This window comes from Pelophylax lessonae, assembly GCF_965119305.1.
Source record: "Pelophylax lessonae genome assembly, chromosome: 1".
In the NCBI taxonomy this organism is placed as follows: domain Eukaryota; kingdom Metazoa; phylum Chordata; class Amphibia; order Anura; family Ranidae; genus Pelophylax; species Pelophylax lessonae.
The window spans coordinates 53,322,550-53,338,070 of record NC_138768.1 but is presented as its reverse complement, the minus strand read 5'-3'; the positions used below and the strand labels follow the sequence as shown (position 1 = coordinate 53,338,070).

General features: G+C 45.9%; 1 protein-coding gene across 1 annotated transcript in view; it reads left to right on the top strand.

Annotated features, from left to right (window-relative positions):
* Positions 1-8,448: 8,448 nt before the first annotated feature.
* Positions 8,449-15,521, top strand: part of LOC309551878 (acyl-coenzyme A amino acid N-acyltransferase 1-like) — a gene marked incomplete at both ends in the record, with an annotated part of 34,310 nt that continues 27,237 nt past the window's right edge. The window contains one exon of the mRNA XM_082252593.1: positions 8,449-8,911. Coding sequence (XP_082108719.1) covers positions 8,449-8,911 — 463 coding nt within the window. The remainder of the gene's footprint in view (positions 8,912-15,521) is intronic.

Sequence of the window (15,521 nt, the reverse complement as noted above, 5' to 3'; positions counted from 1 at the left end):
AAGCGGTAAAAAGGCAGAGACTTAGTGAAAGTCTGAGGGGTCCCGCTGCTGAAATGATTAGAAACCTACGAATGGGCAATAAGAATTGCACCGCTAAAGATTACTTAGATGCCCTGTTTGATGTCTTTGGACGAGTTGAGAAGACTACAGATCTGCTGTATAAGTTCAATCGCACCCACTAGCAAAGAGGGGAAAGGCTATCAGACTATGTTTCCCGGGTGGACAAGATGTTGCACCAGATCTTGCTCAAGAAGGGTATAGACCCCAAGGATGCCGATCGGGTGCAGTTAGACAGGGTGTGGCAAGGGGCTCAGCCGAATCACCCCATCGTCCTAAAGCTACTATTGAAAGGTGTCCGAAACACTGCTACCTATCCTGAACTGATGAGAGAGGTGAGGGAGGAGGAAGCTCTACTTGAAGAGAAGAGTCAAGGAGTCGAAGAGCTGCTGAACAATGAAGGGCAGAAAGAGGGCTGTGGTCCGTTTGGCTCGAATAGAAAACAGTCTCTCGGACGAAGAGAGTGAAGTGGACGTTGATTTGGGCTGTCGTGAAGACCCTGGGGAAAAGAGGAAACTGGAAGAGCATTCCAATTCCACTGACCTAATGGTTCAGGCGGCACAGGCCCAAACCCAAATGTGCCAAACTTTGATGCAAGTTATGGAAGCACTGGGAAGGATTCAAGAGCCAAAGAGGAACTTTAAGGGATTGAATCCTCCACCTCTTCGAGATAGAGGATGCTTTAAATGTTGGGAAGTTGGACATTTCCGTGCTAAATGTCCGAGGGGAGGCCTAAGTCCTGAAGTGCTGGAGGAGCTGCTGAAAGCCTTGCAGAAATTCTTCTTTGCCACGAAAGCAGAAAACTTCAGGGGACCTCAGTAAAGGAGCCAATTGAGCGTCCGGAGACCAACCAGAACTCCAGCGCTAGTGAAACTGGTCATGGACAATGCGGGGTGGGGTTCACCGCCCCACCCTCCCTTTATACACCAAATATTCAGAGAGGCCACCTGGGTTGGGGGAAGAGACACAGGGGATTAGTACATCCTCTCCACCAAGGAAGAAGAAAAGGACCTGGTCACCTGTGATGAGGTCCGTAGAAGTACAGACTGCTGAGTTCCCTGGAGGGGACACCCTGAAGAGACTGGACAGGCCAGTGCCTACTGCATGGCGGAAGTGGTTTACTCCTGCAGAGAAGCGCATGCTCAAGAAGCTAGTAAGGGCTGTCCCCGATAGTCTCGCTCCAACTGGAAGGCATTTATACATAAGCGCTATTATATACTGGAGCTCAAGAAACACTGCTATACAGAGACTTCTACAACAAATATTTGAAGCCCATCCCACTATGCAAGCTAGAAGAGCTGTAAATGTGGGGTCTCGGACCCCAGAAATTTCCCTAAGATGGGTACATACCAGTGAAGATTGCTTTTAACCCATCAGCAGAGGAGAAGATGAAAGTGTTTGACACTTTGGCAGTGGTGTGTCCCCAACCCCTTGGAGCCAAGCAGAGCTCCATAATCATTGGGACGAATACTGACTTGGTAAGAAGAATGCTTACCCCTTTCACCCTGAGAGGTTCACCTGCTGAAGAAGTGCACCCGCAGTTGGTTCACCTGCTGAAGTGCACCCGCAGTTGAGACGGGCTTTCCAGCGAGTACTTCAGGAACAGAAGGCTCCTGCTGAGGGAGTCAGGAAGCTGCGGTGGCTGGACACTCGGGAGCGGGACACTCGGGAGCGGGTGTTGCAGCCAGGTAAAAGGGCGTGCATGAGAGCTACCGTTAAGTTGTCCTGGGATCAGCCGGGTCCCTTTGTGATGCTGGAAGGCGACCTGTTGGGGGAAGATAGTGGACTGGAGCTAGTCCCAAAAATAGTCCCTACCAAGGCCTTGTGGTGAAATGGAGGAAAAGTTCCTGTCAGTGTCAGAAACACTACTGAGCAGCAGTCAGCCTGAAACCTCAAATGGTATTGGGGCGAGTGAGTGCTGCCACCCCAGTGTCCCTGAAGGAGTTGATAGAGAAGGAAGAGGGAGGTGAGCATGTGGAAGACTCCCAAACTCGGCGCCCTTCTGTCCAGTCCAAGTGGGGGGAGCGGGTGAAGAGTCAGTTGTCAAGATGGAAGAAGTTGTTCTCAAAGAATGATTACGATGTGGGGTGTGCCAAGACTGCTCAGCACCGAATTAGACTGAGCGAAGACAAACCTTATTGTGAAAGAGCCAGGTGAATACCGTTAAGTGACTTGAAAGATCTCAGAGAGCAGTTGGCTGAGCTAAAGAAGTCTGGCGTCATCCGAGAGTCCCGTAGCCCATATGCTTCTCCTATAGTGGTAGTCCGAAAGAAGAATGGAACTATCTGAATATGTATTGATTATCGGACTTTAAATCGCAGGACTATCCCAGACCAGTATACTACTCCTAGAACAGAAGATGCCCTGCAATGTTTAACCGAAGCGAAGTGGTTGTGTGCTGGACCTGAAAAGTGGCTATTATCAAATACCCATGCACCCTGATGACAGAGAAAAGACTGCTTTCATTCGCCCACTGGGTTTCTACGAGTTCGACCAGATGCCTCAAGGTTTAGCAGGAGCCCCAGCTACTTTCCAACGACTAATGGAGAATACTGTGGGTGACATGAATCTAATTGAAGTCCTTGTGTACTTGGACAACATCATTGTGTTTGGGAGAATGTTGGAAGAGCATGAAGCTTGTTTGGAGAAGGTTTTTCAGAGGCTGTATAAAAGAGGGGCTGAAGCTGTCTTTAGAGAAGTATCAATTCTACCAAACATCTGTCACCTATTTGGGGCATGTAGTGTCTGCTGAAGGGGTAGCCATCGATCCTAAGAAGCTAGAAGCTGTCACCACTTGGCCAAGACCTAGAAAAGTCACCGAGTTGCGGTCTTTTCTGGGGTTCTGTTCTTATTATAGAAGATTTGTCAGAAATGTTGCTCAAATAGCGAAACCCTTGAATGAGCTGCTGCAGAAGGAGACGAATGAAGGGGAGTCGCAGTTGAGCGTCAAGGAAATGCCCCCAAAGGGGCCTAGGGGATCCAAAGAATCCATTCAGGCCCAATGAAGCCCCAGATGTGAAAAAGCCTTTTGGAAGTTGGAGAGCCTCACTAAAGCTCCTGTGTTGGCCTATGTCAACCCGATGAAGCCTTATGAATTGCATGTTGATGCCAGTCGGGATAGTTTGGGTGGAGTGCTGTATCAGGAGAGCGAAGGAAAGTTACGTCCTGTCGCCTATGTGAGTCGCAGTCTGACCCCTTCAGAGAGGAACTATCCCATACACAAATTGGAGTTCTTGGCCCTTAAGTGGGCAGTGGTGGATAAGCTGCGAGATTACCTCTATGGGGCTTACTTCATGGTGAAGACCGACAACAATCCATTAATCTATCTGTTAACCACTGCCAAGTTGGATGCCACTGGGCACCGGTGGCTGGCCGCTCTGTCCGAATTCCAATTCAGTCTGAGGTATCAGCCAGGGAAAGAAAATCTGGATGCTGATGCTCTATCTAGGCAGCCACATCCTTCTGATAGAAAATAACGTGATTGGGTGCATCTAACCTCAGAGGGGGTGCAGGCTGCATGCCAAGGGGTGGAACATCACTTAAAAGGAGCCCCTGGGGCTGAAATGGTGGAGGTCTCCCCATCGGGGGGTGCCTCGGTGTTATTGTGACTTAACTTAAGTGAGGAGTTTGGGGCTCCCCCAGCTGACAAAGGAAGACTTGAGGAGGGATCAGAAGGAGGACCCTTTAGGTGCACTAGTGAAGAAGGCACTGAGTCAAGGAGAACCCAAGACTTTATTGGAGAGCCCCATTGTAGAGGCCAGAGTGATTCACAAGGATTGGGAAAAGATGGAATTGAAAGATGAATTATCCATCGTGTGAATCCTATAGGAGAATCGGACGGAGTCCGACAGTTGTTTTTTTACCAGAGAAGTATCGGTTGACTGTCCTTACGGCTCTACTTGATTCCCATGGGCATTTGGGCGGGGATCGAACATTCCAATTAGTCAGAGACTGATTTTACAGGCCTTTCATGAGGAAGGAGGTAGAGAATTACTGCCATTCCTGCCATTCCTGCATTTGATGTATCCAGAGGAAGACTTTACCACACAGAGCTGCTGCTATGGGTCATCTGCGGAGCCAATTACCCATGGAGTTGGTGTGTGTTGACTTCCTGTTTCTCAAACCTGATCTGGGTGGGCGTAGTAATGTCTTGGTTGTGACAGACCATTTCACTAGGTATGCTCAAGCTTTCCCCACACGAGACCAGAAGGCTAGCACAGTTGCCAAAGTCTAGGTTGAGAAATTCTTTGTTCATTATGGTCTGCCGCAACGTTTACACTCTGACCAAGGTCGAGACTTTGAGAGCAAGTGGATTCGGAAATTATGTGAACTATTGAACATACAAAAATCACGAACAACCCCGTACCACCCTCAATGGGATCCTCAGAGTCTGAAAGGTTCAATCGTACCTTGCTGAATATGTTGGGAACTTTGCCAATGGAAAAGAAGCAACATTGGGGTGAACACATTGCCACAGTAGCACACGCCTAAAATAGCATAGTAAATGATTCCACTGGATACCCCCCCTATAAACTGACATTTGGGAGAGAAGTTCGCTTACCTGTAGATCTGGATTTTGGGAAATCACCTAATTATACTTCACAGAATTCCTATAAAGGCTATGTTGATCGACTCCGGAGAAATTTGAAGCTGGCCTATGAGAAAGCCTTGGAAGCCTCAGCAGTAAGAGAACAAAGGAATAAAAAGAACTTTGATCTGAAGGTGAGGATACGAGATATACAGCCTGGTGATCGAGTCTTGTTGAGGAATCTGGGAGTGCCAGGAAAGCATAAATTGGCTGATCGTGGCGCTCACAACCCTTTGTCATTTGTAAAAAAAACTGCCAGGCTTGCCTGTGTATCAGATCCATCCAGAGGGAAATGTTGGGCCCATACGAGCATGGCATAGGAATCACTTATTGCCCATTACCGATGCCATTAGGGTGCTAGTTGTATCTGATGAGAATGCTCCCAGAACTCCCACTTTACGGTCTGAGACACAGCGGGCGTCCAAGACTTTGAGCCAACAAGAAGAGGGGGAAGACAGTGAAGATGAAGTGATCTTTGACTGGTAGTGGCCTTCTCCAACGGAGGATGCAGCTATGCTCCTACAGTGGATTGGCCGTTGTTGCCTTTACCAGAAAGGGAGAGACCCCGGGTGAAAGATTTACAACAATCTCAGCATTTATAGGATCCGACCGTGGTAGTGGATGGGAAGAGTCGAGAGGCTGAGATGGATGAGCCTTTGAGTACATCAATGGGTGAAGAAATTCCAGTTGCTCCTCCATCCTTTAATCCTGAAATGTTACTTACTGAGGATTCTGATCCCCCACCGGTAGAGGATGTGGAGACTTCTCCGGTGAATGAAGATCCAACGTCACCTCTGACCGGAAATTCTGAGAATATCTCTGAAGAATCAAGAGAACAGCCAGGTTGTAGTTCAAGGGGGGCCAAAGCCTGAACTGGAGTTAAATGAAAGAATGTCCTCAAGGTTCAGAAGAGAGATACACCCTCCAAAAAGACTTACTTACTGTATGATGCTCTTGGGGAAAGCTCAGAAGAAGGTATCATAACTACTCAACGCCCTAGTCAAGTATTGACCTCTTCCACCGAAGTTTTGGTGGAAGATGACCCTGTTCCGCCCACTGACACTATTAAGTGGGCCACTAATTTGTTGTTGGCCTGTCGTGAGAGTGACTCAGTTCTTTCTAATATGTTGCACAATCAGTTATTTGAAGGTTCATTTATTGATTAGCTATCAACTGTTCTAACTTCCACACATAGTTGTTGTTAGCTCATTCTTTTTGTACTAAGTGAATCTGTAATTTATTCTCATCAGAGAACCCCTTCATCTTTGGGGACCAAAGACTTTCAAGTGGGGGGGGAGGATGTAGCCATGCTAGGATTACTGTGTCTTTAGGTTAAATTGCAGCTTGAGCCATTTCAGGACGCTCCTTTAAGAGTTTTACAAGGACTGAATTCTCCCTAGGAGTGCCGAGCTGGATTATGGGGGATGTCGTTTGGAAGAAGGGCAGAGACCATGAGATGGATGATTAACTGAACCACACTCCCAGGGAGCTTTGTGGGTCCACTGAGGATTATGGGAGAAGATATATCTTGGGGGCGTGGTTGGATGCGCGCTCTTTTGCTTCGGGGACTTGTGGAGTGCGGATGGGAGAAAGAGAGCTGGAGAGAGAGACTGACCAGGACGGAAGCCTGAGAGTGTGGCCTAGAGTGTGGAGAGCCCATTCTGACTGGAGCTGACGGCAGAAGTCACAGGAAGGTGACTAGTCCAGTGTGAGAGCTAAAGGGACAGCGAGCGGCGATGAGAGAGCGGCCTAGTACAGTGCATACTGGAGGTTTTTTCCTGCGACGCAGCATCAAAAGGAGCAGTCCTGCGGGAGGACAAGATGGTCACTCGTGGACACTGACGTTGCATTAAAGTGCCTGGTGACCTTTGGGAACCGCAAGTATATATTTGCACACAGAATACACTGACAGCAGTTAGGAACTCATTAACATCTGTAACCTTGGATTACAAATATCACCTGAAGAGTGATAAAGAGCTCCAACTCCCGGCGAAGAAGCGCAAGGCCTTGCTAGCATAGAGACTACACTTTCTTTAATCCTTAAAGAGGGCCCCCGGTTCTAGAATATTTCTGCCAGTTTATTTAGACTGTTTAGCTGAATAAGAAGAAGCAGATTCTAGTTAAGGTTACTGTATCTGAGTTACACTATAGCAGTTACAGCAATAATACATTATAGTCACTCTCACTTAATATAAATATATATATTTATTGTTGAGAGTCTGACACATGCTGGTGTCGGTCTCCCAGGTTTTGCATATATTACTGAGAATTGGAAGATTGACACCATACCTACTACTATCTGCAGATTTATTGTTCATTATCTGTATGCCTGTTTCATTTGTTTTATTCCAGTAAATAGTTACACTGGTATCTCAGTGTTGAGAGTAATTTTACACAACTTCACAAAAAATTACTAAACCTGTAGAGCCTAGCGGGTCGGATGTTTTTTAGTGTCCAGGGAGTGCAGAGGATGTTGCATTAACCAGCAACACCCAATGGGGTCGTGCTACATTTAAAACGCCCCTGTCGCAGTGAGCTTGTGCAAGAAAGAAAATGCATACGCAAGTGCCCGCAATTTAAAACGGTGATTAAACCACACATGTGAGGTATCGCTGCAATCGCCACAGCGAGAGCAATATTTCTAAAAAAAGACCTATGCTGTAACTCTAAACTGGTAACCGCTAAGTGTCGTCTACGTAGATTTCTAAGTATTGTAGTTTTTTTTCGCCATTCCACGAGTGTGCGGAATTTTAAATCGTAACATGTTAGGTATCTATTTACTCAGCATGACATTATCTTTCACATTATACAAAAAATTGGGCTAACTTTATGGTTTATTTTTTTTTTTAAATGCAGTAACATGTATTTTTTTACAAAAAAATTGCATTTTGCATTTCGCTGCTTTCTGGAGATTTTTAAAAGTGATGTGTATAGTGGCGCTGGCGAGGCTGCAATTATGGGCGCTGGCGGGGTTGCAATTATGGGCGCTAGCGAGGCTGCAATTATGGGCACTGGCGAAGGCTGCATGTATGGGCACTGGCGAAGGCTGCATGTATGGGCACAGGCGAAGGCTGCATGTATGGGCACTGGCGAGGCTGCAATTATGGGCACTGGCGAAGGCTGCATCTATGGGCACTGGCGCTGGTGAGGCTGCAATTATGGGCACTGGCGAAGGCTGCATGTATGGGCACTGGCGCTGGTGAGGCTGCAATTATGGGGACTGGCGCTGGCGAGGCTGCATGTATGGGCACTGCGCTGGCGAGGCTGCATTTTTAGGGCATTGGTGCTGCTGCAATTATGGGCACTGATGCTTGTGAGGCTGCATATATGGGCACTGGTGCTGGCGAGGCTGCATGTATGGGCACTGGCAAGGCTGCATGTATGGATACTGCAGTGACGAGGCTGCATGTATGGGCACTGCACTGGCGAGGCTGCATTTAAGGACACTGCGCTGATGAGGCTGCATTTGTGGGCACTGGTAAGACTACATTTAATTTAAAAAAAAAATGTTCTGAGTTCAAAGCTGTTTATTTTAAATTTCAGCTTTTTTCCTGAAATTTCTGCCCTAAAATTTAGGTGCGTGTTATACGACTATAAATACGGTATATAATGTTTGTGGGTTCTAAGTAATTTTCTAGCTAAAAATACTGATTTTAACTTGTAAACATGTCGGAAATAGGCCTGGCCTTAAGTTTTTTATAATAGTTTTTTCACTAGGTCATAGAAGAATTCCTAATAATTTAGATTTTTTGTTTTTATTCATCTGTATCTATTCTCTTCTTTAAGATCCATAGTATTGTGCTATGATGCATCTCACGGTCACACCAGAGTCTGCCTTAGCAGATGAACCAGTGAAGATTAAAGCTTGGGGCCTTCCTCCACATCAGATTGTTACCATTAGAGCATGGCTAAAAGATGACAAAGGAGAGATATTTTACTCAAGAGCTTTCTATAGAAGTGACAATGAAGGAAAGGTGGATCTTCAACATTCCCCAGCCACTGGTGGAGACTTTCATGGAGTTCATCCAATGGGACTTTTCTGGTCTCTGAAGCCAATTACTCCATATTTCAGGTTGACCAAGCGGAATGTGATGGGGAGCCCCTTTGAGATTCACCTGGAACTCTATGGTCAGCTGGAACTTGATACTATGCCGAAATGTTCTCCTGAAGCTACTGCATGCCTGAGAAGATGGTATGTGACTCCTGGGGTCCAAAGATTGCAAGTCCTAGAAGGGCGACTTCGGGGAGCTCTCTTCATTCCTCCAGGCAAGAAACTCTTTCTGTGTTTTCTCTTAATGCAAATTTAATTCTAAAATATTCAGTTGATATTTTCTGAAAATATAAGATTATGTAGATGAGTTCTGTACTGTTGAAACAATATGACTGCAGATAGAAGCCTGATTTATTCTCTCATTTCAGCAGCCGATAAATGTATGCCCATGGCCACTGTGATTTGAAACTGCAGCAGGTGATGTTGGAAATGAAAGGGGTTATGAACCCTAAGAGCTTGTTCACACTTGACTAAATTTCTAATACTTAACAAACATTCCTATAGCGTCAGTATGGGCGTTAGACTCGAATTAATGAGCTTTAGTATGGGCATTAGACTGGCATTTTACAAGTGTTAATGACGAGTTAAAAATGCTCCCCAAATGTCCCATAGGCAGTTTTGAAGTGTTTGATGAGGATTAGGCCCCTTTCACACAGGCGGACCGTTCAGATCCGCCTGTCCATTTTTTTGGCGGATCTGAACTGTCCCCCCATGCATCCCTATGGGGCATCGGATGTCAGCAGAGACATGTCCGCTGACACCCGATCTGATCCGATCCGTCAAATCTGGACGGATGGAAACCCTATTTTCCATCCGTCCAGCGGATCGGATGGGATCGGATGAGAACGGACTGACGGTCCGTTCCCATCCGATTCCCCCATAGAGATCTATGGGGCTGTGACAGCTGTGTCTCCGCACACAGTGCAGAGAACAGCTGTCATTCTCCTGCTCAGCGGGGGATCGGCGGAACGATCCCCCGCTGAGAAAAGCGGAGTCCGTTTGACGGACTCATAGTGTGAAAGGAGCCTTAAGGTGTGTTAAAACGACTCCACAAATGGTTCTTCCATTAAAGTAAATTAACTAATTGTACCACCAGCAACCACACCTCAACTGCCTGCCAGAGCATTTGCGACCCATTATCAGACTTGAATGGGAGGCGTTGAAAGGCTTCAAACACCTCCTGACTCTACATGAGGCTTCAATTATGAAGCAATGGGACACTAATGCTGCATGTTTTGATAGTGTATCTTATGCATACGATGGACGGTTTTTATTTCTCAGTATATCAAAGCATATCTTTTCATAATCGCATGCATTCATAATTATGAGGTTCCCACCTTTGTCAGAGGGTTTAATAACTATCTTTAGTAATGAAAACGGTATTATAAGTAGTAATCAGCATGGATTCATGAAAAATCGTTCGTGCCAAACCAATCTATTAACCTTCTACGATGAAGTGAGCTGCCACCTAGATAAAGGTAAGCCTGTGGATGTGGTGTATCTGGACTCTGCAAAGGCCTTTGACACCGTTCCCCACAAACGCTTACTGTACAAACTAAGGAAGGTAGGTATGGATCATAAGGTGAGTACCTGGATAGAGAACTGGCTCCAGGGGAGAGTACAGAGGGTGATGATCAATGGGGAGTACTCGGATTGGGCGGGTGTGGAAAGTGGGGTCCCCCAGGGTTCTGTCCTGGGACCAATCCTGTTTAATTTATTCATAAATGACTTAGAGGAGGGGATATCGAGTACAATCTCAGTATTTGCAGATGATACTAAATTAGGCATGCCAATATCTTCTATGCAGGATGTGGAAACCTTGCAAGCGGACCTGAACAAAATAACGGGGTGGGCAAATACATGGCAGATGAGATTTAATGTTGAAAAATGTAAAGTAATGCACTTGGGGGCCAGAAACCAGAAAGCAAGCTACTCCCTAGGGGGGGAACCTCTGGGTGAGTCTAGGATGGAAAAGGACTTGGGGGTACTGGTAGACAACAAGCTTGGCAGTGGCATGCAATGCCAAGCCGCCGCAAGCAAAGCCAACAGAATACTGGGTTGTATAAAAAAGGGGATTCACTCCAGAAATAAAGAGATTATTCTCCCACTCTACAAGACTCTGGTCCGGCCACATCTGGAGTATGCTGTCCAGTTCTGGGCACCGGTCCTCAGAAAGGATGTGCTGGAACTGGAGAAAGTCCAGAGAAGGGCAACAAAAATAATTAGGGGAATGGAGGACATCAGCTATGAGGAAAGACTACAAGCACTGAACCTATTCTCTCTGGAGAAGAGACGATTGAGGGGGGATATGATATCAATGTACAAATACTGTACTGGCGACCCTAGCATAAGTAACAAACTATTCAGAGAAAGGAGATACAATAAGACACGTGGCCACTCCCTAAAACTTGAGGAAAGGCGGTTTAACCTTAAAGTGCGTAGGGGGTTCTTCACTGTAAGAGCGGTAAGGATGTGGAATTCTCTTCCACAAGCAGTCGTATCAGCAGGGAGCATTGATAATTTCAAAAAACTATTAGATGGACACCTTAACCACTTGCCTACAGTGCACTTTCACCCCCTTCCTGCCCAGACCGATTTTCAGCGCTCTCACACTTTGACTGAGAATTACTCAGTCATGCAACACTGTGCCCATACAAAAATTGTGTCCTTTTTTTCACACAAATAGAGCTTTCTTTTGATGGTATTTGATCAATACTGGGTTTTTTATTTTTTGCGCTATAAATAAAAAAAGACTGAAAATATCGTGAAAAAACGCATTTTTCTTTGTTTCTGTCATAAAATTTTGCAAATTAGTCATTTTTCTTCACAAATTTTTGCCAAAATTTATACTGCTACTTATCTTTGTTAAAAATAACCTAAGTAAGTGTATATTATTTGGTCTTTGTGAAAGTTATAGAGTCCACAAGCTATGGTGCGAATCATTGAAAATTGATCACACTTGCTCACACCTGATGTACTGAAGGCCTATCTCGTTTCTTGAGACACTAAAAAGTCAGGAAAGTACAAATACCCCCCAAATGACCCCTTTTTGGAAAGTAGACATTCCAAGGTATTTAATATGGGGCATGGAGAGTTTTTTGAAGTTGTCATTTTTTCCCACAACTCTTTGCAAAATGAAGATTTTTTTTTTTTTTTTTTTTTTACAAATTGCCATATTAACAGGTTATTTCTCTCACACAGCACATGTATACTTGCAACTACACCCCAAAACACATTCTACTACTCCTCCTGAGTATGGCGATACCACATGTGTGAGACTTTTTCACAGCCTGGCCACATACAGAGGCCTAACATTCAAGTAGCCCCGTCCGGCATTCTAGGAGCACAAATTACACATATAATTTCCTGACAACCTATCGCACTTTTGAAGGCCCTGGAGCACCAGGACAATGGAAACCCCCATAAAATGACCCCATTTTGGAAAGCAAACAGCCCAACGTATAATTTTTGAGGCATAATGAGTCTTTTGAATGTGTCATTTTTTTCCACAAGTTTTTGGAAAATGTGGAAAGAAAATGAAAACACATTTTTTTTTACACAAAGCTGTCCATTTATGCAATATTTCTAACACATAGCATGTGCATAGCAAAAATTGCACCCCAAAATACATTCTGCTATTCCTCCTGAGTATGGCGATACCACATGTGTAACACTTTTTCACAGCCTGGCCACACACATAGGCCTAACATCCAAGTAGCGCTTTACACAAAGTTGTCCATTTATCCACTTTAAGACTGGGCCTATTTTTGACACTTGGTGTTTACAAGCTAAAATCATTTTTTTTGCTAGAAAATTACTTGGAACCCCCAAACATTATATATTTTTTTTTAGCAGAGACCCTAGAGAATAAAATGGAGATCGTTGCAATATTTTTTATCACACCATATTTGCGCAGCAGTCTTCCAGATGCGATTTTTTTGAAAAAAATTCACTTTTTTGAACTAAAAAATAAGAAAACAGTAAATTTAGCACAATTTTTTTCCATAATGTGAAAGATAATATTACGCAGAGTAATTAGATACCCAACATGTCATGCTTCAAAATTGCGCATGCTCACAGAATGGCGCCAAACATTGGTACTTAAAAATCCCCATAGGCAACATTTTAAAAATTTCTGCAGGTTACTAGCTTAGAGTTACAGAGGAAGTCTAGGGCTCAAATTATTGCTCTCGCTCTAACGATCGCGGCGATACCTCACATGTATGGTTTGAACACCGTTTACATATGTGGGCGGGACTTGCGTATGCGTTTGCTTCTGCGCGCGAGCTAACGGGGACAGGGCGCTTTAATTTTTTTTTTTTTTTTCCTATTTATTTTATTTATTATTTTTTTATTTTTACACAGTTTAAAAAAAAAAAATGTTTTGATCATTTTTATTCCTATTACAAGGAATGTAAACATCCCTTGTAATAGAAATAGGCATGACAGGTCCTCTTTATTGTGAGATCTTGGGTCAAAAAGACCTCACACCTCACAACTACACTAAAAAAGAAAAGAAAAAAAAAAATTGTTGAAAGAGGAAAAAAAAAAAAGAAAAAAAAAAAGCGGCCCTTTAAACCGGTTGCTAGGCAACGTCTTTTGACGTAGCTCCGGTCCTCCAAGACCATAGAGTTGAGTGAGGGCCATCTTGCCCTCACTCGACTTCCTGTCTCTGAGGATCCGGGACCGGATAGTTTTCCCCGCTGCCGGCGGGTCCGGTAAGCTAGGAAAACGTCTGGGACGCGGCAGGAGGGGGGGGGGCACCTCTTCTCCTGCACCGTAAGGGTAATTCCGCGGCGAATCCGCCACTGGGACCACCCTTATCTGAAAGCCGACCGCCCGCCGTTTCAAAAAATACCGGGGTTATGGGGGCTATCTGCTGCCATAACCCCAGTATTTAGCTTTTAAAAGTGATTGCATGCATATGGCAAACAGGTGACGATGACTGATGGGGTGACAGGTGACGATGACTGATGGGGTGACAGGTGACGATGACTGATGGGGTGACAGGTGACAATGACTGATGGGGTGACAGGTGACGATGACTGATGGGGTGACAGGTGACGATGACTGATGGGGTGACAGGTGACGATGACTGATGAGGTGACAGGTGACGATGATTGATGAGGTGACAGGTGACGATGATTGATGAGGTGACAAGTGACGATGATTGATGGGGTGACAGATGACAATCACTGATGGGGTGACATGTGACGATGATTGATGGGGTGACAAGTGAGGATCACTGATGGGGTGTCAAGTGACGATGATTGATAGGGTGACAGATGACGGTGACTGATGGGGTGACAGGTGACGGGCGATGGTCACTGATGGGTGACAGGTGACGGTGCACGGCGGTACTGATGGCAGTCTCTGGTGACCGGTGAACTTTAGGCTACGTTCACATGTGAGCATAGCGATCGCGGGCAGAATCACTGCGATTCTGCCCGTGATCCAGAAATCATTGCAAATTGCGGGACGCCTGTGCGTTGCCCGTGATTTGCAATAGCACCCCAAACGCTGTGCGATGTTGCTGCGATTTCCGCCTGCCGAATCGCGGTAACATCACGCAAACAACGCATGGCGCCCCAAAGAAACTCTTGTACCTTTTTTGGGCGTCATGCGTTGTTTGCGCGATGTTACCGCGATTCGGCAGGCGGAAATGGCGGCAACATCGCACAGCGTTTGGGGTGCTATTGCAAAAAACGGGCAACGCACAGGCGTCCCGCAATTTGCAATGATTTCCGGATTGCGGGCAGAATCGCGATGATTCTGCCCGCGATCGCTGCGCTCACATGTGAACGTTATGGGTGTCAATTTCTGGGCACTGATGAGGTGACTGTTGGGTGACAGGTGACATTGGGGGGGGCTGAGGACTGTGTGGGGGGACCTTTATTAGTGTGATTTTACTTTTACAGGTACACAGAGCAGTAACTCACTGTTTCTAGTTCTTCTCCCCTCATACTGGAAACTGTATGAGGGGAGAAGAGCTAATAACACTGAGTTACTGCTCTTTGTTTACATTTTATGATCGGCTGTGAATGGATTCACAGCCGATCACATAGTAAACAGTCACTGTCAGTGACTGTTTACTACTGCCGGTGACAGCTGTGTTCCTACGGAACACAGTGCCGCCGACATGACCGCGCTGCGCGCTCCCGATTGCGCATGCGCGGTCATCTCCCGGCCGCCTCCATTGTGATCGGCTGTGTCATTGGAACACAGCCGATCACGCGGGAAACAGCCACGCCCAGTGGCTGTTTCCCCCCTGCCGGTGACGGGGGGTGTCCCGGGGACACCCCGACACCGGCAGTGCACGGCGGCGCGCCCGCGATCGCGCGCCTGCCGTGCATTTCCTGGGTCACGTCATATGACGTCCGCCCAGGATAATAGCCGCACCGTCCCGCCGTCATATGACGGCGGGCGGGCGGTAAGTGGTTAAAGACCACAACATACAGGGGTATACAATGTACGGTTAAAAGCAAACACACACACACATCATAGGTTGAACTGGATGGACTGATGTCTTTTTTCAACCTCACTAACTATGTAACTATATCTCCTCATTCCGTTCTAAGGAGTGGATATGCTGTTTGTATTTCAAAGGAATGTTATAGGAAGGACCAGTTTTCCAATTACAACTTTCAATTGCTTTAGTGACTTGAATCACGAATGCCCAAATGTTCGGATTACCCTGAAGAATAGGAAATTATTTGGATTTAGGTTTGTAAGCTTTGGGGGGCGCAAAGATGGACGGTTCCAACGAGTGCTGGGTGAGAGACATCCCGGGATCAACAATTGGTTGATCATCGGGATTGCCTTCCT